General features: G+C 34.7%; 1 protein-coding gene across 2 annotated transcripts in view; it reads left to right on the top strand.

Moving 5' to 3' along the window:
- EPC2 (enhancer of polycomb homolog 2) overlaps positions 1 to 12,371 on the top strand; it is a 175,424-nt gene extending 163,053 nt beyond the window's left edge. For both annotated transcript variants that reach the window (XM_036745118.1, XM_036745119.1), the window contains 4 exons: positions 2,956 to 3,092; positions 4,480 to 4,639; positions 6,592 to 6,925; positions 9,638 to 12,371. In XM_036745118.1, the coding sequence (XP_036601013.1) occupies positions 2,956 to 3,092; positions 4,480 to 4,639; positions 6,592 to 6,925; positions 9,638 to 9,710 (704 nt within the window). In that variant the 3' untranslated portion in view covers positions 9,711 to 12,371. The remainder of the gene's footprint in view (positions 1 to 2,955; positions 3,093 to 4,479; positions 4,640 to 6,591; positions 6,926 to 9,637) is intronic.
- The last annotated feature ends 1,809 nt before the right edge of the window (positions 12,372 to 14,180 follow it).

Raw genomic sequence — 14,180 nt, 5'->3', positions numbered from 1 at the left:
CCTCTGCTATTTTGTGGGTTCTGCAGTTCTAGAATTGGTTTAGAGCCATTTTTTATAGGTTTTTGGAGGGACTTGGCGGGGAACTCACGCTAGTCTCTGCTTTCCAGCTGCCATCTTGGCTCCGCCCCCAAATTGTAAATCTTAAATATAAAAATGTACTTTTGTATTCCCTCTTCCTTAGACTTAAAGTTATTCATTGAATGCACATTCCATTTCCTACTTTATTTAAGCCTTAAAGAAGATTTGCTGCAGTATAGACAAACTTTTTTCTCACTTTTTTAGTGACAACTTAAATCACATTTATGGAAAGGCCTAATAAGCATTGTATTTAGGGGATGCATATTGACACACTTGCAAATGTACTTCTTGAAAATTGAATTAGATTCCTGTGTAGACCTTGGCTATGTATATTGTTTTTCAATTTAACTTAAAAATTTACTTTTTTATATCATGTATCTGTTTCTCAAACCTTTTTTCCCCGAGTTCATGGAAGTTCATGTGTACTTGAAATTTCCATTTGATTTAGAAGGTCCTGGATTTAAAGTTAAAGTCTTATTTTTGTTGTAGTTTTGAAGTTTTTATGTTAATGCTTTCATTGATTCCAGAAAAGGAAGATATGAAGAATTCATTTTGTTGATAGTTCATAGATAACTGATATGTTACAGGAATAGTGGATATTAAATCTTTATACTGAGTATTGTAATCTCAGATTGTTGAGTTTTTAAAAAATAGAAAATGTTACTTGAGAGTTGTTTCCCATCATCTTTCAATAAAAGTTCTGTTGAGAATGTTCTAGAATAGCATTGTAGGTTTCTAGAGATGTGATAACATCAAAGAAGGATTCAACTGAATCTGTGCCTAGATTTTCTAAATCTGCCATTTAGAATAGCATTGACCCAAATCTGGAGCCTACAAAACTCACAGGGAATGGATTTCATTTTAATGAAAATGGAAACCAGGATACATTACTTCTGCTTTGTGCTGCTATTGCCCATTCTTAATAATAAATGGATTATGACACTGGTAAATATAGGAATGATTGGCAAACATTTAGGATCTACTAGCATAAGTTGAGTAGATAGTAATCTGTACAGTTGATTGTGTTGATCATTTGTTGCTTTTCATATATTGTCATGTTTTTTCACTGCTTTTCATTATACACACATATATATACATACATATGCATGTATGTATGTCATTTTACCAACTATACTGTATACTTCAGTGAAGGCTTGCTTTTCTTTGTGGTTCCCCTGGTACTTCATATAGCGCTGTGTACATAGTGTTAGCAGATATTCATTTTTTGATTGCAAGTCAAAGAGTAAAGAGGAGGAAGGAAGGAGTAAAGAAGAAAAAAGTGAAACAAAAATTTCAGTATAGTATATATGAAAAATATTTTGATAAAGTTCAATATTTAATCATGTGCTTTTTGGGCAATTTTTGTCTTAAGTTTGTGGACTCTAATTTTAAAAATGATGAATGTTAAATGGGTTTTGAGTCTTGTGTAGTGCAAAAAACAGTAGAGAGTCTTGGGTGGGGAGGGCAGGCAGGATTTTGGTCCTAGCTGTATTCCTACCTAGCTCTGTGACCTTGGGCAAGTAATTTAACTTCTGTAAACTTTAGTTTCTCCTCATTCATAAAGTAAGAGGATTGGAATAGATGGGCTCTAGTTTCCATTTCCCAGAGTAAATCTGTCGATCTATCTATCTATCCATCTATGCACATATATATACATACACACAAACACACATATGTTACTGTGTTTTAATTATCAGTGAATGGTCATATTAAGTATATACAATTTGCACATTTTCTTCTAGAAAGTTTTGTTTGGTTTAAGTTTCCAGGAGGTGGTCCCTCAAACAAAAATCTTAAGAACTTTATTTGAAGGAGGTGATTTTTTTTTGTTTGTTTTTGATTTAGGTCCACTAGCCTTTCTTATATCTATTTTTGTAGCTGTGAGACATTTGACATTTTTTTTTAACGTTTCAATTCGTTTCTTGTATGAATTATTGATTTAGGTCTGATTTCTTTTATTCGTTGAACTTGTGAATGTAAGTTAATTTGGATAGCCATGGTATCCAAGTGCTTTGTCAACAAATCTTATTTTCTGTTAGTATTTGGGAAGCTGAATTTGCACCATTTACAGTTTTTATATGGCTTTGTTTTTATTATTGAAGGTAGGTATAGTTTATTTGTTGTTTCATTGTCCTTGGTTAAACAGGGAGTTTGGAATGGCAGCATAGAGTAGTGGATATAAGATCTTTCTAATATAATAGAAAGATAAAGGTTAAAATCCTACTTTTGATACATGCTGGCTGTATGAGCATAGGTATTTTGCTTCTTTAGTGTCCTTGGCAGATGTGAAAAAAAATCTTAGTTTGCAGATGAGTTGCTGATCTGCCTGGATTTATAGAGTTTCTGCTCGAGAAGCTCACTACACTGATGAAATCTGCTCTTGACCGGAAAAAGGAGGGTGATGGGAAGGAGAATAGTGGTTTTATTGGATGCTTGGATGTTTGGCAAGTTATTTACAGAACATAGAATTAAACACTAACCTCAAAAGGCAAAAACTACATCATAGAGTTGTAATTCAGTAACCATTTAGCAAGCACCTGCTTAATGAAGTGATAGTCACTGGGGGTGATACAGGGAAGAATACCAACACTATTCCTGCTCTCATGGATTTTGCAGTCTAGTAGTGATGAAACAGTAAGTATAATTACATCTAAGGAAGTTTGTTACTAAACTTCATTATGGTCCTTGAGTAAGCTGTGTCCTTCTCCCAAAGATTCATTTTTAGCTATGTTCTCTATATATGGTTATTATAAATCTCATTATAAAGGTTTAGTATCATTTCACTCTTTTACTCTGATTTATCATTATTTTATGATAATGTTTTTAAAATTACCTTTTATGGTATACTTATTTCTGAAATTAATGTCTTTTACACAGTAACGGGGGGTATCACAGAGGAGCAGTTTCAGACACATCAACAGCAATTAGTTCAAATGCAAAGGCAGCAACTTGCTCAGCTTCAGCAGAAACAGCAATCTCAGCATTCCTCACAACAGACACATCCAAAAGCACAGGTAAATCAGTCTATGACTTTCCTTTTTTTGTGGAAGTTTTTACTTCTGTTTAGCATAAGACTACCATGATGCTGCTGCTTTAGGGTTTAGAGGGGAGATTAAATTTCTGTATGTTTTTAAAAGTAAATTTCCTTAACTTATTCTTGAAATTTAGAATGTTATATTGAGTCAGATAATCTTTTTATTGCTTTCGTAATGAGGGAAAAAACTCAATAAGAATAGATTCTAAAGATGTTAGGATATGACTAAAAATATTTATCCAAAAATAGAACTTTTCTGATGTATTTTATCATTTTCTTATAATTATTTAAACAAACACTATATTGTTAGGTTCATTTTAAATGAAAGATTATTATGCCTTAATTCAGTAATTCCAAAAGAACCAACCAATCACTTCACTCTGTGCTTTTTGCTGCCTTCCTGTCTGTCATTATACCTTCCATGGAAGAATGAGGAGTCCTTTGCAAAAAGAATCTACTGTTGCCAGAAATTAGGGTCTTTAGTAAGTCCTAGATATGACTGTATACCTATAGTAGGGACAAAAATAACAATACTAGGACAGTTTTTCCCCCATATGCCTCAAATTTGAAATCAAGGTGATGTTTTAATGTAAATGATACATATAGATTTTATTAAGCTTTATTATCTGTATATTGAAATAAAATTGCTCAAATTTCATCTTCACTTTATCATTACTTTGGTCAGTATTCCAAGAAAATTGTACAAATTAACTTGATTATGAACTTTGGCCAACAGTGAAAATAAAATGTCTATAATAGCATTGCTAAACATCTGAGTCTAGACATACTATCATGATCTTGGATCCAGATCTTGGGTCAACAAACCTGATAGGATCTACCCAAATTGGTGCACACTGTGATTTTCAGACAGCAACAGTTTCCATCTTATCTGGGGGAATCCTAGATCTAAAGCTGAAAGGGACCTTGCAGGCCACTTCCTCCTCATTTTACTGATGAGAATACCTGGTCCCAGGGAGAGTAAGTGATGTAACCAAGGTCACACAGATAGTAGGTATCATAAGGAATTGGAATTTGAACCCAGGTCCTTGGTTCTAGAACAAACGTTCTTTCCACTCTATGGGCTGTTACTTCTTTTATTGATATTTATGTAATAAATATTGTTGACTGGAGCTTCAGTATTTTCCTAAAAGGACTTGTGTTATTCCATGAAGTATTTGCATTGGCTCTGGGGTCCTGAGTCAAGCAACTTGAGAATTTCAAGGGAGCCCAGAATTTAGAATTTTTCATTTATGTTTTTGAGTGGTTCCAGAGGGGAAGGCAACAGCTTTTTAGGGCCATCCCATTCTTCAGTGTGCTTTGGAAGTCACAAGTAGAGAATTAAGAATTTAACTTTGTTCATTTTGTAGGGCTCAAGCACCTCTGACTGTATGTCTAAAACACTTGACTCAGCCAGCGCCCACTTTGCTGCATCTGCAGTGGTCAGTGCACCAGTTCCAACTCGCAGTGAGGTGACCAAGGAACAGAGCACTAGCCACAGTAATATAAATGGTGTTGTCCAGCCTTCAGGTAAGGCTGACATTTCAAGTGATTCCGACTGGAAGAACTTAGGGTCATGGATCCAGAGCTCAGATACAGAGAGGATAAATGACTTGCCAAGTAAAGTTGCACACCTGGGATTCAGACTTAGGTCCTATGACCCTATATTCAACAACTTTTCCACTGTACCACACTGCCAGTTATGTTATTCACAAAGTGAGGTTTTGATTTCCTTTTTGTTAACATCCTACGATATTTGTGGCAATAAGAATGGGAAAGATTATGATAGTAAAACTTTATTCATGTAGAAATTTTAAAAAATAAATCTTATAGTTGGTATAATTTATAATTTTTCTACTTCTATACATGTTATAATTAATGGTCAGTAATTGACTAGTGTCCAAAAGTTAGCTGAAAGATTTAATACAAATTGAAATACTATATTCTCCTGCCTCTTAGTGATGTGAGTTTAATTTACCAACCTAGGAAAAATATAGTCACAAAATAGAAATACTTCACTTGGATATTTTCTAGGACTTAGGTTTATATCTAGGAGAGGGAGATAATGGGATAGAGAAGAATGTCAGTAGCTTGGTATTCTGGATGCCAGGGAAGAAAATTATAATACAGCTTCCTTTTTTCTTTTTTATTTCTTAGAACTCAGATTGAACCTAATCTCTTCTATACTTGTCCTTGCTATTTTCATCCCTCCTAGTTTCTTGACAATTTCATCACCATTTATCTAACCCATTGTGCTTATATACTATATCAACACCACATTATGCTTGGGATAATAAGTGACACATATATCAGTCACAATTGAAGAGAGATATTTAGAGAGGTGAAATCAGTGCTAAACCTCTAGTCTTTGAATGCAGAAATAGCTGTATACAGTGACTCGCCTTCACCCTGATCAATATTGATATGGAAGCTTGGCTGCCTTTCTCATCTGCCATAGGTCTTCAGGGACTATTATTTTTGCATCCATCACCCATTAATATTCTGTCTACCTGCTAGGACACCAAAATTTTTTCCTGTTTATTTGATGGAATTCCTTATTTCAGATTATCTATCCTTATTGGTAGCTATGTCAGTCTTCCACGAATGGTAATAAAATGCAAACTGACATTTCCACCTGCCTCAGACTCCAAAATGTGCTCTCAACTTCTTGAACTTGCATACCACCTACTCTAATTTACTAGAACACTGAAGGCAACTGGAAACTGTGTCTTCCCTGGTTCCCGTTAGTGAGTTTTAGTTTTGTGGGAGATGAGTGTATTGCATGTAGCAAAGATGTTTATTTACTTTAGAAGTAACATAGCAATGAAGGATAGTAATGATGGAACTAATGTGGTCAGATGTGGGCATAAATAGAGTATGGGGGATTAGGTTAGTTCTGTATAATTCAAAACATTTTGTCAGCCTACCTGAGTTAGAAGAATTGGGTATAAAGGCCATTTGAAACGTGGTGGTTGACAATGTTAGGAGGGATAGGGCAGGAGTAATTTTGGGTGAGTGTACAGTAGTTGAGAATGATGGTAAGATTCCTTGGCAATCATTTAAGTAACCTAGTACCAATATGTGAAATGTACCAATTTGTAGCCTATATGGGTTAATTTCCCCTCTGTTTTTGTCAAAATACCCCTAAAATAGGGGATGCATTGCTTCATCTAATTATAGTTGCCTATTTTCAGTAGAATGTGAATTTCCCACGGTATTTATTTCCCTTTTTTGTACGCTCTTTCTAGAAAATGACAATGAAAAGATGGCAGAATTCTAAATATTTTTGCTAGTTTTCAGAGCCTCCCTTAGAAATGATAAATTTTCCATTTCCTGCTTTTTGATAATAATTCACATTTTCATTAATAAAAATACTGATTTTTTTTCAATCCTAGTAAAATATTTACTAGCATAAATATTATAGTTTAGTTTTAAATAATTTCATTCACCTTTTCACCAGATGACCTTTCTTTCCTTCCTAGGAACCTCTAAAACTCTGTACTCCACCAATATGGCTTTATCATCTAGCCCAGGGATTTCAACTGTACAACTTGTAAGGACAGTTGGCCACACCACCACAAACCACTTAATCCCAGCATTGTGCACAAGCAGTCCTCAGACACTTCCCATGAACAATTCCTGCCTGACAAATGCAGTGCACCTCAACAATGTCAGTGTTGTTTCTCCAGTCAATGTGCATATCAATACAAGGACTTCAGCACCATCGCCAACAGCCTTAAAACTTGCCACAGTTGCTGCCAGTATGGACAGAGTGCCAAAGGTGACTCCTAGCAGTGCCATCAGCAGCATAGCAAGGTGTGTGTCTATGTCTAGAATAGAATAAAATACCAGAGTTATAAGGACCTTCTAAATTCTATTTTCCAGTCCTTTCATTATACAGGTAAGGAACCTGGGTATGGAAAAGTTAAGTGACATATATAAGGACACTCAGCCTGTAAGTGGCCGAATCATACTAGAAACTCAGGTTTCCTGGTTCTTGGTTCATTGATTTTTCCAGTATATTATGTCAATTTAAATAGAATAGACAGAAATGGTTGTAGACTTCTTTGGTTTAAAATGGATGGGTTGTGCAGTTTCTAAACTCCAACCAGAAATATGAACAGAATAGCACATTCATATGTATATCCATGATGTCCATAATTAATTCTCCTTTACTCTTCCCACATTGTCAGATGATTTCCTACTCTATCTCTTTCACCCCTAACATGAAGTAATCACCAGTCCAATACTTTACACGCACCCATGATTCCATCCTGTCTTATCCAGCAGTTGTCCCACTATCATTCGCACTCTCTCTAATCTTTGACGTCACTTTGTCTCCTCCTGACTCCATTCTTGCTTCCTGCAAATGGACCATGTCTCCATCATCCTTAAAAAAACCCAGGATCCCCACTAGCTAGCTATCATCCTATATTTCTCCACTTTTATTGGCCAAATATGAGAAAGCCATCTAACACGAGGTCTTTTCACTTCCTCTTTCTCATGTGCTTCTGATTACTCTCCAGTCTGGCTTCCAGTCTCATCACTGAGTGGAAACTACTCTCTCTGAAGTTACCAATGATCTCGTCAGTGTGAAATCTCTGGCATTGTCTCATAGTTTGTCTTTCTGGACCTTTCTGCAGCATCTAACATTTGACTACTCTCTTTTGGCTAAAATCTTATTTCTGGTTTTTTAGAGCACTTCACCTTTTTGGTTCTCCTTCTTGACTGATCATTTCTTATTCTCTTCAGCTGGCTTATCATTATCCATATTCTAACCTTTAACTGTAGCTATATCCCCAAGGCTCTGTCCTCAAACCTCTCTCATTCTGTCTCTCATTGTCTCTCTCAGTGACCTCAACAGTTTCTGTGGGTTCATATACTACCTTTAATTAGACGTCTCTATACATCTTTATATCCAGCTAGTCTCTCTCCTAAATCACTAGTTCTGATTCACAAGCTGGCTACTGGACATTTCTATTTGGATGTCCTGTGAGCATTTCAAACTCAGTATATCCAAAACTGAGCTCATTATCTTTTTCCCTAACCCTCTTCCTCTTCTGAACTCCTCTAATTATGTAGACAGTACTGCCATCTTAAGTCAACCAGGTTTACATCCTCAGAATAATCTTCTAACTATCCTTCACCCTCCCTCACCCCACATTTCCATTCAGTCTTGTCGTGTCCTCTTCTCTTCCTCCTTGTACCCCTCTCCTTCCTCCTCCTTGTACTCCTCTCCTTCCTCCTCCTTGTACTCCTCTCCTTCCTCCTTTCCTTCCCTCCCTTTTCCTCTCCTTACTTCCTCCTCTCCCTCACCCCTCCCATCTCCTATGTAGTCAACAAAGTAATGTTCCTAAAGCACCAGTCTCATCATCCTACTGCTATGTATGATAAACTCCAATGGCTCTCTCTGTTAACCTCTAGGGTCAAATGCAAACTCCTCTGTTTTGCATTTGAAGCCCATCATATTCTAGTTCCTATCTGCTGTTCTGGCATATTAGGCATTGTTTTCTTTTAGTTCTTTACTTTGGTCCAGCAAATTGGCCTTATTCTTATTCCTTTCTCCATCGTGCATCTCTTTGTCTTTGTACAGGCTGACCTCCATAACTGTAATACATTCCTCATCTCCATCTCTTAGATTCCCTAGTATTCCTAAAAACAGCTTAAATTCTGATTCCTATATGAGACTTCACCTGATCCTCTCAGCTGCTTTAGTTGCTCCCCACCCCAATTTCCTTGTATTAATTTTAAATATATTTTATATATTTGTATGTACATACATGTTGTTTTTCCCTATAGAAAGTAAGCCCCTTGAGGTCAAGGATCATTTCATTCTTTGTATTTGTATCTTCAGCATTTGACACAATACCTATCACTGGATAGTACGTATTTGAAACATGCTTTTTGTTTAATTAATTGATTGGTTTTTACTATAGAATAAGTTTTCAGCCTCCTTTATATGAGTTCCTTAAAAGCACTGACGATATCTTAATTCTTCTTCCCTTAGCACAGCAACTTGCATATAGTATGCACTCATTAAATATTTGATTAATGGGAAATTTTTGAGGACAGCCAGGTGTCTATTTAATAGATTGATAAGTGTATAGTCATACATGCTAATTTTTAAAAGACTATAAGTAAAACTATATGTCACTCTGTGCATAATGTTCTGGGGACATGTCCTGACCACAGAAGTCATTTCAGAAGACCTTTTGATTACCTCATGTTACATATTGAAGTTGTTCATGTTACCAGCTTTATAAAATATTTCTTTACAAATATGCCAGATTGACTAAATATATTATTTTGATGAAGTGTAAACAGTATAGCCAAGTCATGAGCAGATTAAAGGGATTCTTTCAATGAAAAGAACTATGCTTTATTTGTTCCAGTCTAGTTATGTCAGTACTTGATTTTGAATTTTGCTTTGCATGTGTTCAGAATAAGTGCTCCTATAAAGGTTTCTCAGGACATAAGCAATGCATATTTAAAACATGAGTGTTTATGTTATCATTATTCTTGTTTCAGAGAGAATCATGAACCAGAAAGATTGGGTTTAAATGGAATAGCGGAAACAACAGTAGCTATGGAAGTGACATAACCTCCAACTGGTGGCGCTGACCTGTGCTGATGGTGTGTAGTCATTTCTTTTCCAACTGAATGCAAAATACAATGCTCTGTGGATCACAGAGAACTAAATGGACCTATTGAACTATCAATATATCGTATATTAAATCGATATATAATGTACATTTTGTAAAATTGGGAAAATCACTACCTTGTAAAATAGTTTATTTGTATCATCAATATTATTTCTGTTACTTGAATAGTAGATATTCATCATCATGCTTTTGCACTTGAATTTGCAACTGAATGGATTTAAAAAAATAATTCTTTAATGGGATCATGAGCATGAAATGGGATCCTGCATCACTTGTTTTAACTATTTATTTTGCCATGTTTACATTTTGTATCTTGTACAAATAAATCAAACTTTGTGTCTAAAAAGTTAAAGATTCATAGCTAGGAAATGAAATTCTTGTAATTTTTTTCTAAAGGAACTGTAAAGTTTTCACTTGGTTCATTTTGTTTCACAATTTGACTAGATGGACTTTTTGGTAAATACTTTAGTGGCATTTCACTGTCAAATATGAAGTTCAAGGCAAAATAGTATTTTCTATTACTGTGCAGGGGAAAGGGATGGATCGATACATGCAAATTTAATGTAGTAACTCACTTTTCCATATATTTTGAATGTATATTTCTATTTATAATACCAGTTTATAAAAAATAATTACACAGAAAAAAACTGACTAGGAAAAATTATGCATCTAGCACATAGAAACTGTGCAGATAAGAAAATTTTTCAACTGATTACATTTTATCTGAAGACTACATATTTTAACGGCTTTAAAACTGTAACACACCACATAAAGAATATTTTACCAGGTATGTATTGCATTATATCATTGCAATAATTATTGGATGTCTAGATATCGAGCCATCCCAGGTGGTGGGAGGGGGGAGGGTTGTGGCAAGATTGTCTTTTCAATTTCGGAGAATTTTCCTGTGGCTTCAAGGCAAGTAACGGGTTGGAAAAAGTCTGACTGTAAGTGTTGGACACCTTCGTAGTGTAGTGTTTTAGTGACTTTTTTTATACGGTTCTTGTAAATTAGATATGTGTAGTGGTGTTTCAGAATGTTTGTTTATGCACTAGTTCAGACAACTTTCCCTGTTACTTGTTCTTGATAAGTGAAAACTGCAGGGAAATAAAAATACATATCAAAACATGAACATGTTGCATATGTTTATTTCAAAATGAAACAGTATAAATGGAAATTTAAGAAAGATAATAGCACTTAGCAGCACTTTTCATTTTCGCAGTGCTTTTCAAGCATTAACAAAGAAAATTATAATAAGCCTATCATCAGGCATTATGGTTTTCCTGATAATACAATATAAGCTACCTTTGAGATGGTAAGATCTTAAGTATTTTACAGAATGTAATTGATTTGCAGTATAATAGAAATTGGAAATCGCAAATGAGCCTCTTTATGAATAAAAGTTTAGTGTAGAGTTACTTTATAAGGGTTTTTTTGTCACATGAGGGGGGAATATAACTACTTTTACTGAGAAATTATGAAAACTACATTTTAAACTTACATCAATGATTTTATACTTTACAGTTTTATCTGCAGTCCTGGAAATTGTGAATGGTTGTGTCAGTTGAATTATTAATGGGCCAAGATTTTAGAACAGCAGTGAAATTTCTGTTGAGAGTGATTTTAATTGGGTCCTAAATTTGTATAACAATTTATGGGCAAAACTAGAGAAAAAAATAAATTTAATTTCCTCCATTAATTTGACCTGATAAGATCCATACTCTTTTCTTCCATTTTACACATAATTCTTTTGAGTTCTGGTTGCTGATTTCATAAAGGGAACAACCTTGGTTGGGCATGTCCTGTGACTAATATCTGCTTTCAGTGAAAGTGTCTCATTGTTGCTAAGGAATATGACAACTATATGGTATAGATTCAAGAAAAAAAATTTTTTTTCCTTCAAGTAAAGTAAGAAGTTAATTTGCTTGAGACAATATACTTTATTAGTAATTATCCTAAAAGGAAGAGACTACCAATATTTAAAAGATTAAAATACTTTTTGGGAATGTTAACACATCTACAATTTTATCAATTACTACCATTATTTCTGTACTTCAAAAGATCCATGTTTTCACCTATCTGGCCATTTCCTCCATTGTCGCAGATTGGAGTCTCTCTATTCCTCAGTAGGAGATCTTCATGAGTTATCATGTTGAAAAGAAATCTACCTCGTGTCCAAGATTTCTGATGTAACCAGGCTGATTCTCAAGTGATAGCTACCTGGCACTAGGTTCATGGTGGCATTTAGATAGGATGTGCCAGAGTGTAGATCCCCTGGAAAAAACCTTTGAGAAACCAGGGTTGTCACTATACTGTCATGAAACTTTAGTGGAGAATTAAACACCAATATCATTTTCATTCCTTTGAAACAAAGCAGAAAGGTAAGCTTTTCTAATTAGAAAAGATTGATGGGCAGTATTTCTGTTTGGTACATACATAGAATATCTTTCAAAACTAATCGAATGATGGGATTCTTCTTCCATTTTGAGATAATGAAATGTGGTAGATGGTACAGTACAGTAACTACATTTTAAAATAGTATACAGTTACCACTTCCACATTACAGGGGTGCCTCTGTGATCTGGAAAATCCACATAAAATTTTTTGGCCCTTCCTTTGTACCAAAGAAGAAGTCTTAATTTTTTTCTTTTTCTTTTATGCAGTGTTTACCATACCTTATTGTAAAATTTGGGTTATGCATTTCTGAGTTTCTAAACTTTTTTTGTCATCTGCTGGCCTTTGCATGTTGTCTGGCTTCTGCAAAACTCCCAAAATATTCCTATTTAACTTTTTATGCTGACCTGCAATGTATTGAAATTGTGATGATGTGGAAGGAGTAACTATTCTATCTGTTGATTTTTTTATCTAGTATCAGGATTTATCACAGTAAATGCTCTGCTACTTTAAGCCCTTAGAATGAGTAATCTTACGCAGAAAGCTAACTTTTTAAGGCCTAGAACTTTATAATTTTGCCATTGGGGAAACTTTTATAATATATACTTATGTTTCCTTTCATATTTAAAAACAACACAATTCATAACTTTTGCTTAAGTGATTGTGACATTAGTTATCATATTATGCTATAGGTGTAGCTAAAGATGAAGATGTCAGATGGTACAGAACAAAGTGGATAGTGATCCTAGCAGTGACTAAAACTTGAGTTCTTAAAAAGTTTTTTATGTCAATTTCTTTCTTGGCTATTTTCCTCTTTTCATATAGGTGGAATAAAGCATGTACAGCTTTGCATGACTAACTAGGATATGTAACATGCCTTTCAACACAGTTAATAATAGCTTTCTCCTAAGTGACATTTTATTCCTCTAGAAAATCACTCTTCTCTTCATTATTGTGATCATTGTCTTTTAATCCATCAGCAACATTAGAAGTGACTTTCTCCATCACTAACACAGCAGATTGCAGGTGCTTCCTCATCATTTTGTACTCATTCTCCTATCACTCTCACTAGGTTTTTGATAACAGTATGAAATAGTCCCCTGACCATTTCAAGAATTTTGTAGGTTTATTCTAAGGATAGTTTTCATCACCAGATGCAACTTCTATAAATGACGCCAGTCCGTAATTTTCTCTAAGTTTTCTTTAATGTTTAGTTTTAAACAGAAACCGAGGCAGAAGTAATTTGTAAGATGCCATACCTAAGTGCTAACATCATAAATCAACTATCATGCAGTATCTTCCACAATATTTCATATTATTATACCATTCAGTTATACCATCATCAGTTGAATCAGTGAGGTAATATGACACTAGACTTGACACTGAACTTGTTTCCACAGCTTAAGCTCTATAGTTATTTAACAATACGAATAGCTTTGCCAAAGTCCAGGCAAACTTACGGTTTGGAAACAACATTTTACTGTAGGTACAAAAGATAGAAGCAATCTAAAAATGTTTCTTTATCCACACATTAGCTTGTGTTCTCTAAGTAGCAAAGGCCTTCAGGTTTATTTCCAGTTTTTCTTGAAGAGAGCCTGTATTCAGCATTCAGTATCTAGTTTTAGAGCTGGAAGGGACCTTGAAGGCCATTTAATCTAAATCTCCATTTTATAGATGAAGAAACACACTCAAAGAGGTTTGGTGACTTTTCCAAGGTCATATAGGCAGAAAGGTAAGCTTTTCTAATTGGAAAAGATTGATGGGCAGTATTTCTAGGATTCAGACCCTTTGTCTTCCAACTCCAAATCCAGTGTCCTTTTAACTATGCCGTGCTGTCTTTTGAAAATCAGTCAACTTGTCCTTGTTCTGCTTAAACCCAGGGAGAATAGGATTCTCTGATACTTTTCTAAATAGAAATTGAAAAGCGTTGCTAAAATTGGCACATTCCAAAGAATCAGACAATTTTTCTAGAGATAGATTATGCTCATAAGTGAATGCTGGATAAAAAGCCACAT

The sequence above is a fragment of the Trichosurus vulpecula genome, chromosome 2 (genome assembly GCF_011100635.1).
Source record: "Trichosurus vulpecula isolate mTriVul1 chromosome 2, mTriVul1.pri, whole genome shotgun sequence".
Lineage (NCBI taxonomy): Eukaryota > Metazoa > Chordata > Mammalia > Diprotodontia > Phalangeridae > Trichosurus > Trichosurus vulpecula.
This window is presented reverse-complemented; position numbering and strand designations above follow the sequence as displayed.